This window comes from Gallus gallus, chromosome 19 (assembly GCF_016699485.2).
Source record: "Gallus gallus isolate bGalGal1 chromosome 19, bGalGal1.mat.broiler.GRCg7b, whole genome shotgun sequence".
NCBI classification, from domain to species: Eukaryota; Metazoa; Chordata; class Aves; order Galliformes; family Phasianidae; genus Gallus; species Gallus gallus.
In genome coordinates, this window is record NC_052550.1 from 6,997,718 (window position 1) to 7,019,954 (window position 22,237).

The 22,237-nt window shown below is 42.6% G+C and overlaps 2 protein-coding genes across 10 annotated transcripts in view; one reads left to right on the forward strand and one right to left on the reverse strand.

The window, feature by feature from the left end:
• NCOR1 (nuclear receptor corepressor 1) overlaps nucleotides 1-9,274 on the reverse strand; it is a 56,393-nt gene extending 47,119 nt beyond the window's left edge. For 4 of the 7 annotated variants that reach the window (XM_004946657.5, XM_004946655.5, XM_004946656.5 and 1 more), the window contains exon 1: nucleotides 7,630-7,747. The gene's annotated coding sequence lies outside the window, so the exon portion shown is untranslated. Of the gene's footprint in view, nucleotides 1-2,196; nucleotides 2,429-7,629; nucleotides 7,748-8,484 lie in introns of those variants that run through there. The other 3 variants (XM_046902620.1, XM_040650459.2, XM_040650458.2) reach the window with 3 other exon arrangements.
• The window catches only part of PIGL (phosphatidylinositol glycan anchor biosynthesis class L), a 54,430-nt gene continuing 40,204 nt past the window's right edge, over nucleotides 8,012-22,237 (forward strand). The window contains exons 1-3 of one of the 3 annotated variants that reach the window (XM_015295848.4): nucleotides 8,012-8,386; nucleotides 8,986-9,092; nucleotides 13,877-13,976. In XM_015295848.4, the coding sequence (XP_015151334.2) occupies nucleotides 8,382-8,386; nucleotides 8,986-9,092; nucleotides 13,877-13,976 (212 nt within the window). In that variant the 5' untranslated portion in view covers nucleotides 8,012-8,381. Of the gene's footprint in view, nucleotides 8,387-8,985; nucleotides 9,093-9,275; nucleotides 9,826-13,876; nucleotides 13,977-22,237 lie in introns of those variants that run through there. The other 2 variants (XM_015295847.3, XM_046902694.1) reach the window with 2 other exon arrangements.

Sequence of the window (22,237 nt, forward strand, 5' to 3'; positions counted from 1 at the left end):
ACTAATTTGAACAGCATCTCTAGATCTGCAGGTCTCGAAATGTTTCAGAAAAAAAGCAGAACTACATAGTAGCCTCAGTGTCTGCATGGGAAAATGAGTCACTGAAAGGTCAAGGCATCATCAAAGAGTACCCACGAAATAGTCAGAGACTGAATCAGAAATCAGACTCACGTCCCCAAGCCTTGGCTTGTGGATTTGTGGCATGTGAAGTGGGCAAAAGGTGGCACTGCCGCAGAGAAAAGTAGTTCTTTGCTTGGAAAAACATGGTTAAAAACCATTACTATTTTTATCAGGTCAGTTCCCCAATTCAAACCATTCAACACGTGGCCAGACAGATGTTTAGGGCAACAAGAGGGAAGGTCAGGAGGGCAGGAGAAGGGCAGACATCTCCTTGGTATGGAAGGACCGTTCTCTGGTCCTCTGGGGTAGATTCTATTTTTCTTCAGACATATGAAACAAGCTGACACTTCTGCATTCAGCCTCATTTTTGTGCCATCTTGAAGTACTTAACCAACATTTGCTAATTAAATGTCACATTCTTTGGGGAATTTTCCTCATCTTTTTTTTTTTGAGCAACCTAAGCACGATAGCGAGCACAACGAGTGAGATTACAGCCAAAGAAAGCTTCAATCAAGTTGTTTAAAACAAAATCTGCAGCCTCAGCAAAGTGAGCTCTGATGTAACTAAGCTGTGGCAAAACAAGGAAGGCTCTGCCTTAGGCAAGGGGTCTACAACATAACACAGAATTCATTCAGGGATATCTAGTCAAATTTAATCCAGCAAGAAAATGAAGAGTGAAGAGAATGTTTCAGCAGTGGTTATTCCAGTGGTGGTTAGAAGGGCTTTATCCAAAGCATCCTCAAAGCTTGAGGGCTCTTCCACCTTTTAAAAATCTCCATCTATTCCGTTTTATGTTGCAGAACACTCTCACAAAGCATGTGAGCATATGCTGTTAGAGTGAGCGAACAGAAAGAACAAATGTTTTCTTTAGGTTGAAAACAATTAACCGTCAAATTTTCATGGCAGTTCTGCATGAGCAAATGTTTTTTTTCTTCTCTAAAGATGTTTCGAATATACTATAAATTCTTGAGACTAATCTTGCATAGCTGCACTCCCCCTTTCCATAAGACTCTTGACGTAAAAAAAATTGCTATTTCTATCCCTACTAGAAATACGTTTTTAAAGAAAAAACATCTGTAGGGCTTCATTTTACTAGCAACACTAAATAGCATTCTCTCCATTAATTCCTAATGTTGTGAATCAAGCCATAAATGCTGCAGTGGGGATATCTGGGGAAAAAGAAAAAATAAAATGCAGAGAGAAGCCCAAACATCTGAATGGGACCCTTCCTCACACCCTGAAATTTCTACTAGCATATAATATTGCCTTATTTCTGAACGCCCAAGGCATTCACTCATTGCTGCACCACACAGTGTCTGACTTATATTCTGCAGGATATGGAAGCACGGTACACTTTAGTTTAGCCAATTAAGGAAGTGACAGAAGTCAAGGAGCATTACAGCGGCCAATTCAAGATGTCACATTTACTCTCTATTAGCATGACTTCTCCATCTGCATCAAGGTAGAGCAAAAATGAAGACAGAATTTTACACTTCGAGTTTTAATAGAGGAAGGTTTTCCATTAAGAGTCTTCCAAGTCCTCAGAGTACTTTAAGTAATAGCTTTTGGAACATTAAATATTGAAAAAGTTTTCTATAGAAGAGTACTTCAAAAGGATTTTTGTTGCCATACCAAAAGATGAATATAGCTTACTTAATGGCTTATGCTATTTGCAACCAAACTATGTTACCAAATCTCAAGATCACACTTTGATAATTCATCTTTAAATACCAGTTTCCCCTGTTCGCAGCTACAAATACAAATAGAATTAGTGCTCTTCTAAATGGGGTCGATCAAATTCAGCTGACAAGCTGCTCTTCTCCAGGAAATTCTATTTTAATCTCTCTTCTCTAATTTATGAGCCTAAATAAAAGTTGCTAATAAGTGATACCAAGACCCAGGCTATGCACAACTTTGCTATTATACGGGGGATCAGAACAGGACAAACTAAGGCTGCATTAACATCTTAGGAAGTTTCTAATTAGCTACCCACTTGCCCCATCAAAAAGTAAAGAATAAAATGGTGCTGAGCACGTATGTTTTAAAGAATAGTACTTTGATTCAGAGTCTGCTCACCAGTTGCTTCAAATCTAACATGCAAGGGGATCAGATTCATTCTCTAATTCCTCACTTGCTGAGATGAGAGCTTCTCCCTTCTGGGTTATGTCTAGGAATCACACTTCTCAGTTCTGGAGGAACACACCAGCTCTCTCTTGCCAAGGAAGGTCACAGGGACACCAAGGAAGGAGGAAGTCCTCCATTCACAAAATGAAAGCGAGGGACGCACAGGGTTCCTTCACTAAAAGTACTGTTGAGAAACAAATTAAACCAAAGAAGGATACAAATCTCATTAGGTGTTCTGGCTTCAAAACTGTGTCTTTATAATACAAACTGTCTGTTTTTCTCCTGAAGACATTTAAGGCATATTTTGGTTTTCTCAGAACCACCAAGAGGCTCATTCCTGGTTGTCCCAAGACAGCAAATACTGGGCACTTAGTGCACACCACAAGAAAATGTCACGAGCCAAAGACCAGAAACCAAACCTCCAGAGTTGCCTAGTTAAAGCAGCATTTTTCTCCCTCTCTTAAGATAACTGCAGCAGTTCCAAAACCCCCTTCTGAAAGATCCCATCTCTGTCACAGGGTAATTCGACGATTATGAAACATAATTCAAACTTAACCCACAAAGCTGTAACGTGAAACAGAAACCACCCCAAGCATCTTCCAGTGAATCAGTTTGTAGAATGCAAGAGGTTCAAGAGATTCTGTGCCTACAGCAGTGCTAAGCACCTTCCTCAGCAAGTCATCCTCACTCAGGAGCATGTGCCAAAAAGTCACCAAAGTTTACTTCAATGCATCCAATTCCACCCATTTCACCCACAATTAAGATCTTAAATTTCATAGGTACCATACACTGTGCATAAAATATTCTTGCAAGATGGCAATTTTTGCTTCTTCATCTGGGACTGAAAGCATAGGTACCTTAAAAACAGCTGCTGCACATTAATTTGTTCCTTCACTGTTAGGTCTGCTGCAACTAAAATTGCTTTTTACGTCACTTAGCGTGCAAGAAATTGTGGTCACAATTTTTCATTTCCAGCCTCTTCGTGCAGACCATTCATCAAAAGCATATCAGGAGCAGCAGCTTTCCAGAAGAGCTTTGGTTTGGAAGAGGAACTACAACCTGACTAATCCATACTAACTAAACCCACAGCTCACAAAATGTGATGTATTTAAGAGAAACCAATCCTTCCATCTAAAGGATTTACAGAACAAGCATCAGCCTCAACTCTCTCCTCAGTCAGCTGAGTTCATACAAAAATTATTCTCAATTTGAACTAAAAAGACAGTAAGGTTAAAATAATTTTCTTTTAATGTACATAATAATGTCTAGGTCTATTTAGATACTCCATAGAATAAGCAAGATGGCCCTCTGGAAACAAAGCTTGTGATTTCTTTATGTGTAATTGTGATTTACTGATATTAACAATGAAGTTTGAGATGTTCTACTACAAGGAGAATATGGCAGATAAAAATACAGTCCTTGTTGAAGCTCATATAACAGCCTGTTGGTCACAGAAAATGGCAATGAATGGGAGGGATCTTAAATTACAAATAATAAAACCACGTCTGTTTTGGGGGGAGGATAGAAAACACTTAGAAAGAAAAAAGAAGTCAAGGTTCTAGATGGGTAGAAGTCTCTTTGAATTCACAGTGAAATATCAGCACATACAGAAATAACAGCCAGAGGCAAGTGGCTGCTTCCAGCAAGAAAGGTTTTGAGAATAACACTCCGAAAAAGGTAAAGAGTATGGGAGAGCTCCCACCTTCTTGACACCCCTTCTCTGTCAACAAAGCATTTTAAACAGCGTGAAAAGCAGAAACAATGTAGGTGAAGACTCCATCTGAACTGTAATAATACGCTCATCTGGTTTGCTGAACAGCACTTGAACTTCTAATCAACTTTATTTTTTGAGCTTAACTTTCCAATAGTGACAGAGATGAAACAATACGTTCATGAGAAGAAAGGAGCAAGTGTATTTCTGTATGAAAACAGGATTCACATCCACATTTGTTGGACATCCTCCTCAAAGTCTGAATGCACATGAATTCATGCAAGAGACCACTGCCCAGGGGATGTCCGCACGCAGCCCATGCCCCGCAGCCAGGACAGATGTGCCTCTGACTGCACGAGGGCTACAAACAGAATTAACCACATGTACTTTCCCCGTAAGGCACAACTAAATGCATGTCACGAGAGGAAGAATTAAAGACATATTATATTAATTCAAGCATATTTTATCATTTATCTTGTTTTTCTCTCATTTATGGGTCGTGTTCCCCTCGCTGTCTTTGTGAACACATTTTCAGGTTTACCCAAGGCCAGTTTACACACAATTTTTAAGTCCTGGTCAACAGTCTGCCCAAATAACGTCTGCATAAAAATGTAATTGCCCAAGTTTCTTACTGCTCAGAATTTCAAACAGGAGGGCTTTTCAGAATGGTTTACATTTCTTTGTACCAACACAGTGACTTAATTTTGCAGTAGCCTTTGAAATCATAAGCAGGTGAAGTCACTGACTTCAAAGCCACACAGATCAACATCCTCCTGAAGCCTGAAACAAAACTGCCTATCAAATCAGTCAGTGAGTGGCAGCACTACACGAGCAGTTTAGATGTGAAGCTATTCAAGGACACAGAAATCCCTCTCAGGATACTGGGAGGAAACATACCTCCAAGGTAAGTTTGGGCTTCCTGTGTGCATACCAACTTAAGTGCTAGTAGGCCCAGACCGTGGACAACACTTACCAGACAGTGGGTAAAGGCTGAACTAGCATGGAAGAGGGAGGAAGCATCACAAAGCATCGTTATTCGATAGAGACTCACTGAAGGAGAAAATAAAACTGAAGATAAATTCAGCACGTTCCTGGATATTTACATAATTTAGAAGTAGTCCAAAGTAAATATTTACAGACAGCATTCTACGTAGGTCAGAATTTTTACTTCAAACATTTACAGTACAGAGACCAGGTAGCAGGTTGCTAATTGCTTGCCATCTGAAACACTGATTCAGATTTGACTGAAGAGCATAGATGACACGAAGAGTTCGAGTCTGCATCCAGGAAACGTTTGTTTGCATTATGAAACCACTGTCTGGTTAGTAGCCTGTTCTCAGGATTGTACTGCATTGCACAGCACCTGCGTGAGGCACAGATCTGTTCCAACTTAAACAATTGTTAAAATCTTAAACTCAAGTGACTACACACACAGGAATTTTGAATAGTATTTGTGTCCATACAAGAAAACCTTCGCTGAAACCATTTTGTAGGAAAGCACAGAAAAAAAAAAAAATGATTTCAGCAAAACTTTGGCTGAGAGCTTTGAACAAATTAACTGTCAATATTAGGAATATAATAGTAGAGAAAATAAAGAAAATATTTTTCTCTGATACAAAATATTGTCCTGTTACTTCCGGACATTTAGCAGTAGTTGAAGCAGTCAGCTTCCCCTCCCTCTAAGCATCTCTCATTCACACTGTAACTGAGAAATGAGGTAGCTTAGAGGATGCAGCAACAGAGAACCACGAGGGCACCAGAGGGAGGAAATTGAAAGGAAGCATTCATGTCTGTCACTGCTTTTACCTCCGTTTTTGAGACTCCTCACAATGAGGAACGCCCAGAAAGAGCAACTAAAAAGAGTGGTTATAGGACTAAAATATATTTAGAGCAAATCAGCAGCATAACGTAGAATAATGGATATACTCCAAGTTTATACATTTAATCCAAATTGTAAGAGTTAGTTTTAGTTGGTTTGTACCTAAAAAGCTAGAGAGAACTAACACTTGTGGAAGCAAACACTTGCAGTATCCTCTCCATACACTAACAAATGGTATTTTAACCCTTAGAAAGAAGATTCCAAAGTGCCACCCTGTCCCATATCACAGTGACCAACATCAAACAGCGTATTACAAACAGACAAATCAAACTGCATACAAAGCACAACAGAATCTTCTTTCCTAAGCAGCCCATATTCTATCAGAGAAAAGCAATGTCAAGACAAAAATTAACCATGCTATTGCAAAAAGGGTCACTGCAGTTGGCTTGTTCCCTCTGAACTTTTGAGAATGAAGGTCTCTCACCCCCCAACATGAGACACTAAATTTTAGCTAGTTAGAAATCCACTTCAAAGATCACATACTCCCTTTCCAAATGTCAAGGCTCTTTAGTTAATCACGAACAACATCCTGCAGAGTAAAACTCCAGCACAAAATATCAACAGATCTGCACAGCCCCTACGTGCAGTGACACAATGCTGTGTGTCCACTTGTTTGGACACCTCAGCTGTACTCAGGGCATTCATACACACCACAGTAATATTCACAACAGCACTATTTTTCCCTTAAATCATCAAGCCTAAAATGAAAAGCCCTGCCTGAGCTCGAGCAGCATGTAACTGTATTACTATACATAAATAAATAATACAAAAATATTGCCACAAAACTCAAAGCTAGACATCCTTCTCATTGCAGTGTTATCTTTATTATCATTGTTATTGCATTACAATATTTATAGTCATGAAGACCACATAACTGACATGTGTAGAAGCCCATTTTGGACAACAAGACGGTTCAGACTCACAGCTCCAATACTTGAGCCTGCCTAGCACTAACAGCACACGGCCCATCTGGAACCTCGTCCAACTGCCACCAACCGGACACTGACCATTTTCTTAGGTGCACAGAGTTCAGCGAGCACAACGTTCTCTAGCACCGAGGCAGAATTACTCTAGAAAAGGCCATTTCCCCGGTGCTCTCCGGTAGCCCTGAGGTAATGGGGGCTGTGGGATGCAGGGGTTGGGGCTGCTGACGGGTCCTAATGGGGTAACCCAGCATCAGCAGCACAGCAGCTGCCCACTGACAGCCTCAGCACGAGGAGAGCATCCTCAGGAACTCCTCAGGAAGGAACTCACTCCTGCCCCACGTTCCAGAAGACTGACTTCGAAGGGATTTTGAAGAACGGGCCTTTTTCTTTAATTATTACTATGGTTAGGTGTTGTTTTTTTGTTGCTGTTGTTGGTGGATTTTTTTTTTTTTTTTTTTTCCAGATCGCGCTTATCCCCGCAGGAGGATCACGGCAGCCCCCGCCCCACCGCTGTGGGCTTCACCCCCAAGTTCTCCTCAGGGGCCGCTCCCGCAGCCCCGCGCACCCCCGGCCCCGAAGCAGCGCTGAAGCCGCCCCCCCCTCCTCACGCACACACCGCGGGCAGCGGCACCCCCCGCCCGATCCGCCCCCCCCCTCCCCCGCCCGGCCGCTCCCTCAGGACCCCCCCGGCTCCAGCGCCCTCCCCTCGGGGCTCTGCCCGACGAGGAAGGAGGAGGGAGGACGGCCGTGGCCCCCGCCTCTTCCCCTTCCCCCTCCTCTTCCTCCTCCTCCTCTTCACAGTGGAGACTCCAAAGCCCCGCTGCCCCCGGGACCTCTCCTCGCCGCCCCGCCAGGTCCCCTGCCCTTACCGACAGCGCGGCGCTGAGGCGGCGCGGCCGCGGGCTCCAGCAGGGTTGGGCGGTCGCGGCGTCTCACCTCAGCCTCAGCGCCACCGCCACCGCCATCTTGCCTCCCCTCCCCCGGCTCGGAGGACTCCGCCTCCTACCGCCAGGTCCTGGCAGCTACCAAACAAACGGCGGCGCGGCGACTCGGAGATTTCTACCGGTCGCGGGAACTCGCCCCTTCCTCCCAACGTGCAGCCGTCGTAGTGCTGCTCTGGAGCCGTCGGCTCGCCAGAAAGCGGGGGCGGGCCCCGGCGTAAGAAGGCGGGTTACTACGTTCCTTCCAGGACCCGCTCGCCGGTGCGGTGGCGGAGTACGGCTCCCTCCCCCCTCCCCTCTGAGGGGCTCTGCGCGGGGGGGGCGGCGGCCGCCATGAGGCGCGCAGCGGCGTTGCCGCTGAGGCGGTGTCACGGATCGAGCGCGAGGGAACCCCTCACGTACACACCGCCCCTCGGCCGCGAGAAGGCGAATGGGCTGAGGTGAAAAATGGTAAATAACGGCCGCTGAGGCGCCAGGCGGCGGCTGAGGGGCGGAGCGCGGCCCCTCAGAGCTGTGTGGGGGTCCCGGCGGTTGGCGCGCCTCTGCCTCTCGTTCTGAAATACTAGGTTTTAAATCGCCGCTGCCTCGGTTTTTTTCCCCCCTTTCCTCCTGAATGAGGAAAATGAGCACTGTCCCCTGTAGAGCCGCGTTACGCTCCGCTGGTGCCGACAGCTTTTTCCATGAGGTATTTGAAATCCTCACGTTTTATCTGCAAACGTGTTACCGTGAGGTGCTGAGATCACAGATAGATCTCTTTATCGGGTTTGCAATGGGAGCACGTACCATCAGCCAAGATTAAGCTGTCCCACTGAGGAAATGTGGTCATGTTGCACGGCTTCCAGTCGGAGTCACAGCGCAGGTGCTCAGCCTGTGGCAAAGAGGCGACTTTCCCTCATTAAACGCGCGCTTTATTGGCAGCACCACAGCTGAGTTCCACTCCGTTAATTGCTACATCAACACATCTCCTCCAGGCTGAAGCCTTTAACCCCACTACAGCCAAGAGCTCACTTCAAGGTATCCAAGCCCGTGAAGGAGCCGGGCGCGTTTTGTGAGGTGTTTGTTCTCCAGATGCTGAATTCCTCTGATTTGCTTTCCCAGTTTTACTCTTTAAGCTGAGGTTGGGGTAATGTGCTGCTCTTCCGTGCCTCGAGCAGCACGGCTTCCAAGCCACTGTTTATCTCATTGCCCTTCCCTATTTACTCCCTGTCACCTTTTGCTTTGTAACATCTCCAGCGATTCACTTCGCCCCTGAGCCGCATCCAAACGCTTTTTTTTCTCTCGCAGCCGCGCTCAGGACAGCTGCACAGACCTGCGCACGGCACAGCCTGCCTCTGGAGATGCTCCTCGCCCCGCTCTCACTTCGCCCACGTGTGTTCCACAGCCACACGGAGGTACGCGTCGAAGAGCTCAGTTTTGTCTCCGTTTGTTATTTCTTAACGTCCCATAGGGGCCCATTTCTCGCAAACAGGGATGTTCCCGGGCCAGGCCGCCGCCCAGCCCCCTGCCGACTACGGCGGAGCAGCCCCGAAGCAGCGGTGCCGGTGCGCGTTTCCGCGGCCGAGTGGCCCCGCCCTGAGGCGGAGAATGGAAGGGCGGAAGTGGGGAACCTTTGGTAGCGCGGAACGTTCGCGCTTCTCGTCCCCGTTTCCCGGCGGAGCAGCGCGAGGTGCGCGGCAGCTGTCGCTATGACAGCGGGGCCGTGGGGCTGGGGGCTGGTGATGCTACTGCTGTTGCTGTTGGCGGTACTGCGCTGCGCCGCGCGCCGCCAGCGGAGCCGTTCCGCCGCGGGAAGCACGGTTGTGTCGCGGGATGATGGCGTTAGCGCTCTGCTGGTGACGGCGCACCCTGATGACGAAGTGATGTTCTTCGCCCCCACGCTGCTCTGCCTGGGCAGGGCGGGTGCCCGCCTTGCGGTGCTGTGCTGCTCCGCAGGTGAGCGGGGACGCGGCAGGGAGCGGTGGGGCTATTTGGTCCCTGAGGTGCCGCTGTCCGTGGAAGTCAGGCTTTCCACCCATGGCGTCACGCGGAGGCCGCTGTGATGTTTTTTTTTTTCGTGACGTCAGCGCTGGGTTGCCTCTATGGGCGGAGCGGGCACGGCTGTAGTGACGTATCAGCGCGTGGTTGGTATGGCTTCATCGTGGTGTGACAGTGTGATGTCACTGCGATGCCACACGTGATGTCATTGCTGTGCTGATCCACACAGCCTTCTGGGCTTCTGCTGCAGTGGCAGTGGGCATTGCTGAGACTCTGTGGTTTGGGGGCACCGTTCTAGGTTGGGATGTGTCCTGTACACACCTGAGTGTGGCCTCACCTGTGAGTCTTCAGCCAAAATGCTGCTTTTGGCAGTTTCATTAGCTGTAGTAAAATCTATATCTGAACCATGCACATGGTTTCACAATCACTTCTCATGCTGCAGCACTGAGATACTTGGAAACTGCATGGAAATGTCATTAAGTTGCATAAAAGCACTCATTTAAGTTTTTGCATTTTGTAGTTCTGTGGTCTTTTAGAGAACTTGCTTTGGATGATCCAGTCTTGATATCACTATATATTCTCAGTAACACATCTAAAATGTTGGTTGCAAAACAGTCTAATCATGAAAAAATAGCTCTGAAAATAACCTGAGGCTGTGCTGCCCATCAGTCAGCTCAGAGGCAACATCAACAGTGTCTTCATTTGCTAGAGACAAATGTCTAGTTTGTGCTTCAGGTCCTCCAGGGAGGTTGTGTGGTCTGCTTCAGTGCTGCATTAGCTTTTCTTCACATTACCTTTTCCTGAATTTGGAGTGATTTATGTTTGTTTTTTTGGTTGGTTTATCTGCTGTGAACATGAAAATCAGAATATTCCTTTTTAGCAGCCTCTTACATATTTTTAAAGCTGTTGTCTGACTCTCCTGTGTTCTCCAGACTAAACTACACAATTTCTTTCAATCTTTATCATAGGTAATATTTTCTAAACTTCTGATCATACTCCTTGCACTCCTGTGAACTCTCTTCCATTTGATTCACATCTGTTTCTGAAGCACAGTAACCAAGAACTGAAGCCTTTCTGGGCCTGAATCAAATGAAAGACTCTCAGAGGAGAAATCTCTCAAGGAATTTTCACAGCATATTACACTCCTATCTTGTGTTTTTCTTGTTATCTACTAAAGCTTGAGATATTTTTTTTAATGCACAACTGATACCTAATCAGTTATTCTTCCTGTAAATTCAAGGTTGTACTGTTGTGCTTGATGAAACACTGCAGTTTTGCATTTCATTATCATTACTTTGTTCAGTTCTTTTGGATGTAGGAAGCAGCCTCATGTTAACTGATTTGTCAGACCATACGTATGGCTGTACCTGAATTCATGAGCCTGTGGTGAAAACTTAATGTTTGAATGATTGTTCAGAGGAGTATTTCAGGCTAAAAAGATGTACATCTTATACTGACAGCTGCTTGTATTTGGGGAAAAGGGACTGCTGTAATTTTGAAATCTGCTTGTTCACTGCCAACTTTTGTATTCTTTGTTCTCAGACCTTTCTGTCATAACAGGCTATCTAGGTGAGAAGACAGGAATTAAGCTATTGTTGAAGTCTAATGGTACATTGATTTTAATGATCACTGCATACTCCCCATTAAAGATTTAGTGCAGAGCTTTCAGTTGTCTTTGCTGAGGGACAAAAGTCTGTGGATCCCATTTGGCTTTTTCACAGCTGTGACGAGATTACTGACATGCAGTTCTGCCATTTCAGTTGTGGGGATTAAAATACTGCTGCCAGTGGAGAACTTTCCAAAGAAGTGTTGTGTTTCTTTTATATTTTGTTCAGATTCTCTTTTTTATTGTCTTTACGGTAGTCCTGCTTCAGTGACATGAAACATTAGATGTGTTTGAGACTGTCTTCTATTGCATGTCTTGCATGTCTTTGTAATGGAACTAGCAAGCCATATAGGAAAATGCATTCACTGAGCTAATAGCTTTCTCTCTGCCTCTTAATAGCCTTTTGGTGATTCAGATGGTTTATCCTCTCATTGTTTGTATGATTGATGATGACAAGTGAGTTGATCAAAGACTCCGCAGGTTGTAAGACTGAAACAAAATAATTACGTAGGAACTGTTGTATTTGCAGTTCTCACATATCAGTCAAAATGCCATAGAAATGAATCAGAATTACAGCACTGTGAGGGGAAAAAACAGCCTTTTCCACACTGAGTAATCTTTGAATTAATAACTTTGTATAAATGTGTTTTGTTCTCAGTAGTAGCTGGCTCTCTATTGTGAGTGCTCAATGGATGAGTTCCAGCAGCATTAGCTATTCAGCTGGTTTTGCTTTCAATAGCTGCCCATTTTTTTCTTGTTAGCATTTATATATTCCTAATGTCCAGACACGTTTCTCAAGCTGGAGAAAATGGATCTGTTCCTTTGAGTTCAGGAGAAGTTAGGTATTTTGAGAATAATGGCACCACTTGGATGAAACATCACCTGCTATCAGTTTCTGCGCTACACTGCAGCATAACTTATGTTACATTAAAACACTAGTATCATTAATTCCTGTGCAAAATCAATCTAAAATGAAGTACTCATGTAGTCCATCTGAGGAAGGCACACAGTTAAATTTCCTCTTCTGAAGCTGGAACTTGTGGTCCAAGCTGCAGACTGCCAAGCTGATGTGTTTCTCAGCAAACCCCCAGGTAATCGTCGTCACAGTCTTATAAAATCATTCACTCACAGTCTGCAAGAGTAGTTGTTTTTTTTCTGACTATTGTTCGCCCCTTTGAAAGTTATACAAAGCTGCTAGTGAGTGCTCAGATTGCAACATTTCTTTAGAGAAATGCTAGATTTAGATGAGTCATCCCCAAAACAATAAAAAAAATCTAGTGTAATTCAAGACAGCTGACTACACACTCAAATCATACGTTAATACACAGCTAAATTTTATCACCTTGTTGCTTCAAAGTCAAAATTGAGCTGCAAATATTGTCCTGCATAGGGTAGCATATTGGAAGGGACCATTGCATAGATTTTGCATGACTGATTCCAAGAAGAAGATAATAATAATAAGGGAATGTGAGGACAAGATGAGAAGAAAAGATTTCAGAGAAGGAGACAGTGTTTTAAGTGTTTCCCTACTAGCTGTTGGTCTCCAAATATCTATCAAGTTTCAACTTTTCCAAAATACCTTTAAAGTAGGTTCCTGCCTTTTTTGGTTCTAAGTTCTTTGCAATTGTAGCTTCTGCTGGAATTTCCTCTGTGAATGATGCAGACTTCTGAGAAATCTTCATCTCAAAAACAGATTTTTATGTTGGAATTCTTCATTCCCTAAAATCCTCTTAATTTCATCACTGTTTTCTATTGCACTGTCTTAGTGTTACGTGGCACCTACTGTTCATTAGAAGTGGCCCAGAGTACACTACAGGCTTTAATCACTTAAAGAATGCATCCTGGGACAAGTTTTCCAAGTGTTGTCCCAGCATTTCTTTCTGAGGACTTTGGCCTTGCTGTTCAGCCTGACTCTGTGGGCCTGTGCTGTTAGGAGCACAGGAGGGAGTTCATGGTACCGTGCCTAATAGTGAAGGAGGAGTGGCTCTCTGGCCCTTCCTGAGGAGGTTAACTATTACTGATTTGTTTTGAATACCTCTCTTTAAAGTGGACTAAGGTCCCACTAACTTCTTTCATAGGGACAGCCTGGAAATTTGCCAGTGATAACAGTTTATAGTCACCTCACTGGAGAGGCTGTTTGTTTCTTCTGTGTTTATGAAAAGATCTTGCTCAGCTGTTTTGTAGCATGTTGGTGACTTGCATTCAGATAACTTGTAACCTGTTTGTCCATGTAGACTCCCTTAGAAAGCTCCTTCCTCCCCTCCCTTCTTAGCCTTTGGAATTCACAAAAAAGAAAAAAAAATCAGAAAGCCCAAACAACAACAACAACGAAAAAGGAAGAGCTGAAATTTTTGGTGTGAGCTTGTTTGGAAAAGGCATCAGAAAGTGCCATGTCTACTCAGACCAGTTGTCCAAGCAGCCCATTATCCTCCTTTTAGTAGTAGCCAAAGTCATGCTTCTGCTAAAGACATGGGAGATCCTTCCAAACAGCAATTCTGGAACAATCTGCTTGGGCAACTGCTTCTAAATGTTTCGTTGACCAGTGAGTGTCTTTTTTCTCCATGCTGAACTAAACAGTGTTGCTGTTATTTGCAGGAAACTATTACAATCAAGGAGAGATTCGTAAGAAAGAACTGGAACAAAGTTGTTGTCTGCTGGGGGTTCCTGCATCCAGTGTAACAGTTGTTGATCACAGGTAACTAGTTTTTATTTATAGTATCATTTCTATGCAGGTTTTAAACAAGAAATGAAGTTCACTTTAATGTTCTGTAAAGTTCACTTTAATGTTCTGTGACAGCTTACTGTATCATTCTATATATATTGTTTTGAGGACTGTCAAAAAAGATCATATGAGATATTTATGTAACCTATTAGCTAAGGAAATCTAATTAATTCATAAGATAATTCAAGAGTATAATGAGGATCACTGTCCTTAGTGTAAACTCTGTTAATACAGCATTTCAGGTAATGATAACCACTCTTGTAGGGGGTCTGGACAGTGTGTTTGGGCAACATGATCACTCTTTGTTACAATTTTTGCAGTGTTATCCAAGACACTTCAAAAGAAATCTCTGAATTGCCAGAGGCAAGTTGGTACTGAAAATAAAACTGCTTGGAGGATTGGCAGTACCATTACATTGCAGTTACTCTCCCACGTGATTATAACATAGTTGCAGATAGTTGAAGTCTGTGTTCCATGATAAGATAACCATATAAACACATCAGCTGTTGTGCTGTCTGTAAAACAATGCAGTGCCTATGTTATTTTGGTAGCCATCAGAACACTTTATAAAATAAGAATCCTGTCAGCTTTAGCCAAAGAAGCCATCCTGACAGCAAAAATTCCTAAGGGTGTATTTTGGGGAGACAGAAAAATAGAATTGCTTGGAATCTGTTTCTTCATGTGTTTGAGTGGTTTGTTAATTCCCAACAAGTTTTTCTTCTGTGGGTAAGCTGGTGATTGATTGCATTTAGTGGGATGGTCTGAAATGGATGAGATGTCTTCTTAGTCTTTGCACAGGAGGCTGCTGCTTGCAAAGCTGCGTGTAGTATTTCCCTTGCTTCTAAGTGTTTTAAGACTTCAATTAATTGTAAATTAAATTATATGAATAGTTTGAAATCAGATATAGGCATTAGTCAAAGACCTTTGTAAAATGTAACATTAATTTGATTCACTTAAAATTTTATTTTATGTAAATGTTTTAAGTCATGAACTTGTAGCCACCTTTTTCATAGGCTAGTCCTTGCATGACTAGTGTGAGATTCTGTTATATTTATAATTTGGTTTAGTCCTGGCTAAAATGCACTGTGGTGTTAAAGGCCGTCCATAATAACATGATAGTAAGTTTCTTTCAACTGAAACCACGCAGGATTTCTGTATGGTTTTTTGTTTGTTTGTTTTTAATATGTGTTGTTTTCTCTAGCTGTGTCTAGATATGGAGGTAGGTGATAAAGCTGACTCTTCTTTGTTTTGGAATTAACTTGGAAACTGTATTAATGGAAGGTGATTTGACACTTGGAATCAGTAAAACTCAGAAGGTAACATTGCAAGGCCCAAGGTGAAGTTGCCCAATCTCTGCCCATCTGGGGTTAATGTTTACGGAAATAAATAGTGATTTCTAGCAAGCACAGTACAACCAGTTATTTCTATTGTAAACAGCTATCATGAAATTCATAAAGAATGTTTTTGTTTATGAGGAAGAATCTTTAATAGAAACAGACAGTTTTAAAGCCACACCAACAAGAAAAGTCAGAGTTGAAAAAAGCCTGGCTCCAGGCAGGCCCTTTTCCCATGAACATATTTTCCCTTGAGCTAAGGCAACAGAAACCACAGTCCAGAATATGAATCCTCTTGAGTTCTTTGCTTTTTTTAGCTTTAGGTTTCTCTCCAAGTCTTCAGCTCAGTTAGGAAAACAGCACAGGAGTTGTTTTTCCTTTGGAATGAAATGAGACGTTTCCGTTTGCTTCTCATGAGCTGACTTTGGGTTGCTTCATGTTTTGTAGTACAATTATATGATAATGCCCAGAACTTTTTTGGGGGGAATAAGGAAAAAAAAGCTGCTAAGCTTTGCTAAGCATAAGTTTGCTAAATGAACTGTCTTGCAATTTACACCGAGCCCAGAAGCCCACTGGACTTTCATCATCTAAAGCACTGTGAGGCTGGTTACTCTGTGATGCAAGTTTCCTGATACTGCTCAATCATCTTCCAGTCCAGAGGACTGCTTTTTGCAGTTAGTACTGCAGTTTGCTCAGTAGAAAGGTGAGGGTGATTTCAGAGAAATTACTTTGGATCATTCCCTTTTAGTACTTTCACTGTTAGTGTTATGCACATTTATGAAATTAGTGACCAATGTGTGATTTCTGCTAATGGATGCACTGCTTGAAAAGACAGATCAATGCCATTGCCCAGAGTTCTGAGGCACAGGCCTAGGATGTTGTAGTGGTAATGCTGTCGTGGTTTGAAGCAGTGATTGAGCACCTGGTGGGAGGGCAGGGCCAACCAAGGAGAGCTCAGGTGCAAGCAATTCACCTGAGTGACCGGAAGGGGTAAAGCCAGGATCCACCCCTTCCCAGACCTCATTTAAGGGTTGGCAGTGGAGGGCAAGCGTGTCTTGGTGGAGATCCCTGCCTACCTGAGGCCTTCTGAGGGTAAGCAGATTTTTTTTTTTTCCTTTGTTTCTATGTCCTTGGCTGCTGCTTTTGGGTTTATCCTCACTTGTGGCAGCCTAGGACTTTGCTACCTCACTATAATTGCTGTGCTTTCTGTTGCATCATGGCATTACAGATCTATGATGTTGTTCTGAGAATGAAGTTGAGATATGAGGCATTTATCTGAGAGGTTAGATTGCAGTGAGATAACCATTAAATCATCTAACTTTACTGTGCATTCAGGGAGCCAACCTGAAGAGAAATTCTTGCTGAATTTAGCTTAGAGCTTGTTTATATGGAGAAGTTAAGTGTGTTTACAGTGCATTATTTACTCAGCAGTAACTCATCATGTGGAAATACTTTATGAAAAACATCTGTGGATCAGGTGTTGGCAAAATGGTAGGAGATGAGGAATAATTTTTAGATGACACTGAATTTTTGAAGTAACCGTATTTTTGGTGGTTTAGGTAAAACACTGGGACTGAGGTTCTTTAAACTTGAAGTTCTCAGATTCCTTAAGATCAGTAGCTTTCCTATGCCTCTGCTACCCCTTCTCTAATTTACACATAATCCAAAAGTGTTTGCCCCTATGGTATGATGTGAAACATGCTAAATTTCCATGGAAATAACTATCTAGGGAATACAGTTTATAAGACTGTTCTTGTCAATATTCTGCCATCCATACGCCCTCTCTAAGATCAGAACCCTTTGGCTTTTTTTCATTCTCTTCCTGACTCTTCAGAAGATAACTTTGCGTTTGTGTGAAGAGCTATTACAATGCTAAAGGACTGTAGCTGGCATACTACCAACTAACATTGCTTATGCAAACACTGGATGCTTTACATTATCCAAGCTGCAGACTCGTATTTTGGAAAGGAAAACCCAAAGGATTGCTAGGTCTGGATCTGCTCCAGCCATTGTAGTGCAGAGCTGAGTCATGCTGTTTCCTCCTCTCTTTGCATAATCTACAAGTGAGTGAGTAGAAGTTTTAAGATGTAGGAAGGAATGTATCTGAAAGACGAGGTGATTGATGTGCTCTGTCATCTCATTTAGCCAGGCAGATTTAAAATCAACATGACATTTGAGTTACATGTGAACCTGTAAGGAGAAACCTTCAGTTAGTCTGTCTGTGATGAAATCTGTGTTAAAGACCAAACCCTTATTAAGCAGTCCCTTACTTAAAACAATGATTATCTCAAGTATAGCCAGGATTGATAGGGCAGGACTAGTTCAGTCTCTATCAGACAACTGTTTTGCATCGTTTCTTCAATGGGCATTGGATGTAGTTACAGTTAACAGCATCTCAAACCTTCCGCACAAATACAGTCCCAAACTGTACCCACACTTCAGCTATAGAGATTGGAGGACCCCACAAATTAGTTGAAGTTCATGAAATACAGTGACTTCGATACGTACCCGTAGGTGATTAATCTGTGAATAGGTGCTCCTGAGCAGCAAGCTCTCCCTCCTGGTATATGGAAAACATTAGCATCTAATTGATCTAATAAGAGAGGTTAGTTAAGCTCCCATTAGTGTTGGGCACATCTGCTAAAGCTCTTCCAACCTGTAACATAGCATGTAAGCAGGAGATGTTTTCTAAGCTGTTTTCACTTTCTGAAGAGAATAAGCAAAAATGAAGCCCAGATGATTTTTTTTTTTCCTAATGTCTGTTTTGGGTTAATGGAAAGATAAGTATCAGGCATTTTACTGCGGCTTCTGAGTCTTTTGTTTGTGATTGGAGTGGACAGAAAGTGGGACTAATTGCATCTCTTATATGACAGAAAAATATTTGGACCAAGTTTACACTGCAAAGAAAATAATAGCTAAAAATGGTGTAAAGTAGAAAATTTTCCACTCAGTCCAGAGACATACAGCAAGCAACATTACGTCTGCTTCTGAGTTTCCATGGAAATGGCACTGCAGACACTTCTCTTATTATTTCACTTAAGTTCAAAAGGGCTCTGCTTAGGCAGCATACAGTAGAGAAGGCATCTGCCTGTACAGAGTTACAGGTGAGGTGTTTGAGGCAGCACAAAATCTCACTTTTTTTTTAGTTTTTTTTACTGTATAAAAATTATTTGGGTTTGGTGTTGGGTTTTGTGCGGGTTTTCTTCCGTACAAGGCAAACAGGCGGTATTGCACTTCCTGGTGTTTAACTTGTAACAAACTTCCTTCTACAAGCTCCCCATGTCGCAGAAGTGAGTCTGTAAGGTCATGGGAAAAATATACCCTTAAATAAATAGTGGGTGTGTCTGACTGGGACAATGAGAAAGATAGAGAAACACTTGAACCTTTCAGAGAATGAAATATGTAACAACCTACTGATTAGGATTTGAGAACTTACACGTGGACAGTTAAGGAGTATGTCCAGTTGATCCGGTTTGGTTTTTGCTGTGCTTAGGTTGTTCGGTGATGGCTTTATGGATTTGTATACAGGGTGCTGAGTGCGTGAGAACTGTGTGCAAGCTGTCTAGTGAGAATATGTACTGCAATTAAGAAAGCTTGCCTGAAAATGGAGGACCAGAGTAAGTGCAGCAGCAAAATCCTGGCCTCTGAGTCTCCTGGGAAGGCTGGCAGCAATTTCATACCAGTTTCTGACTCACTCATTTGCAGACCTGTGTCATCTTGCTAAATGTATCTGGGATTTTTCTTCTAGTTGCATTTACTCTACGTATGCTTTTCTAATCAGAAAGTTTATATTATTCCCTGATCCTTCTTCTTTCCTCGTTCTTATATTTTGGGTTCAGTATTTAATAGTTTTTATTCTGCTATAGTAATTGTGGTAATTAGTTACATTATGTCTTCCTACGTTCCTTGTGGTATTGCACTTAGACGTTCTGTTATGCTGCTAATTCTGAAGCACTGAGCTATGTGCTGATTAACAGTGCTGCGATGCAGTTCTTCTAGAAGAGCTGTGTGTTTCAGCAGTGAATGATGGAATTCTCTTGATCTTACTTATGCTAGATGCACTGTAAAGGTCTCTTTTTTTTGTGGATTTTTCTCTAATTAAGAATAACATCGGGGGATCAGAGAATCTTAGATGGAGATTGGTTGGTTATTCAGAGTGTATTACAGTGAAATCAATCTATATTTGAATACAAACCCTATTTATCATCACAAGAAGGCACGGAGCCTCTATTAGTCAGATGGCTGCCTTGATGTTTATGTAAAGACCATGCACAGATTTCACTTCTATTTACTTGTGTTCTTGAAATCGCTGTCTTTCTGAGGGGATAATAAAAATAGTTGGCCACATACTCTTTATTCGCATAATAATCAATATATTTTTCTAAAACATTTACCACATGGCAGCTTATACTCATAATTTTAGGTCATTGGAGCACTTTATGAAAGGCTTACACTGAAATCAGCTTTCAGGCGTCTGCTATTGTAAGTGCTGCTCTATGCAATAATTTAAGAGGAAATACTTCTGGGAATTGAGATGTCTGTCGTGCCCTCCAAGAAAGCTGCTTTCTGAAACAAAGGCTTGTATTGCGGTATGTTAGGTTTGGCTGTTTTGTCCTAAGTTAGATATTTTCCTCAATAAGGAAATCTGCCCTTCAGCTTCCTTGGGGCTTCCGTGAATCAGGTCCTTTCTCAGCTTCATAGCATAATTAACTTTCTTGCAGTACAAAAAGAGGGAAGGGTCTGTGGTGGAAAGGAAAATGATCCTTTCGGTGCTAAAGGGATATGCCCCCCACATTACTTCTGCAGAGCAATGAGCACTGGTCCTCTTCAAAACACTGAAGGATTTTCCTTCACATGTCAGTGACCTGTCAAGCCACATGTCAGAGATGTCACAGCAGGGTTTGATTAGGAGCAAGAGGCTGCCCAGAGAACACAAGGGCTCTGAATAAGTATTAAGGGAAGGGAAGAAGTGCTGGAAAAGGACAAAATGTCTTTATGGAATTCTAATCAAAATACCAAGTGTCAAGGTTTATATTTAAAATGTTCAAGATTATTTTAGCAGATTGAAAACTTCAGTACTGATCTCAAAACATGAAATATGAGAGTAGGGATCCCAGCCATCCCTCTAAGCTGATGAGATTTGATTCTTCTCAAAAACCATCAGCACTGGTAAGTTGATAGTGAGGAAAGAAGTCAAACCTTTTAAGTTATGTTTCAAAAGTCAAAAATGTGACTAGGGCTGAAGACAGGGAAATCACTAGAATGGAGTGACCACTAGGAATCAGTTTTGTTGTTGTTTTTACCTAGTTTGTGCCTTCAGAAGTGCCTTTTATTATTCTTTTGTTCATGGCTTTTAAAAGTGCCTGCATTCATTAAAGACGGGCATCTTGGAGCAAAGGAAGCTTCAGTGACCCATTCTGAATTTGCTGGTGGTCAGTGTCCTGTCCTGGCTGTATCCTGGTAACGCAGATATGCTGACTGGAGCAGTTTTGTAATGTGTCCACACAAAAGAAGTGTCCATGTGTTTGCTGGTTTCCAGTATAAAACGTAAGATTTAAGTATTTTGAGTGGACTGTGTTCATTGATGCTAGTGAACTGAGCTACCAACACAGAAGAACACAGTCATTAGATTAAAATTATTTTCAAGTTATACCCAGAGTTGGTTTTAAAACATGACAAGCTATGTCAGCCTATTTATTTTGCCAGTTATGTAGTGGAACAATACAGTGTGCTTTGCCAACAGATGCTCTGAAGAACTAATGGAGAATGACAAGCATTTCCCCTTTGCTTGTGGAGGGTTTGCTGCTTTGATAATCCATGCTGCAATGCCCAGCACTGTCTCTGCTAGTCACTCATTTTAACCTGCTGCTGTAAATGCCTTGCTGATCATTATAGGCAGGTTGGGGTTTTTTAGGAGAGAAGGTAAAATGGCTCACTCTTCCTTAAAGAGTAGCAGTTAGACTGAACATTAACAATAAGTTATTCGAAGAGGAGAAGAAACAGGAAAAAATGTAGCATGAATTCACCTTTTGAATCTCTACATTGGACTCAGCTTACTCAGGGAAAATGTGTGTTTGTTTGTTTTCTACTGAGAACACTTAAAAACTTGCTCACAATAATGGATTGAGGGTTATCGTCTTGTTCACATGAGCTGTGGTTTCTTTCTGTGTTCTCATAACATTACTTTAATTGTAACTACAATACAAAATGCTGAGTGCCTCAATTACAACAGGGCTGTGGGAGCTGAGGCTATCTGTGACAGTTTCAGTGTGTCCAAGGGTCTCACCGTGTTAAAAACTTGTTGTTTTACCCCTGTTTCCTTCATCTAACTTCGCTAGTTCTGGCAGCCACCAGAGGAATGACCGAATAATCAATATCTGAGTCTTTGGGAACTTTAGGCTCATAAAGCACAGAATGTTTCCAATTACGAGGCATGGCGTTGAAGGCAGTTGGGCCACTTTAAATGCCATGATATTCTGTCTTGCTGAGTGCCAGCAACATAATCCTCATTTCTTCAGCTCAGTTTCAAAATCCCATTGAAGTCAGAAGGCATCTCCTCCACTGGCAGCCAGTAAGAGAACTTGAAGTAGTGTGTGCGGTGCCTGAGGGATGGGTGGGAAGCATCCTCTTCTGGGATAGACTCGAGTGGTTGAGTTGCTGAGCTGCAGAAGGATGTCCTCAATACTGCGGCCTCTGAGACAGGATCGTGGTGTGAGGGAAGTTCCATGTTATTTCCCCTGCCCTAAAAATTTCAGGGCATTTGGTCAGAACTTTCTGGCTCTTTAATTTAAAGATGGTGTGAAAAGAGGAAAAAAGATTTGCAAAAAAGCATTAGTTAATCTTGATCAAAATCTTACTTTTCATAGGAATAGCAGTGTCTGGGCTGCAGGTGCTGTAAAG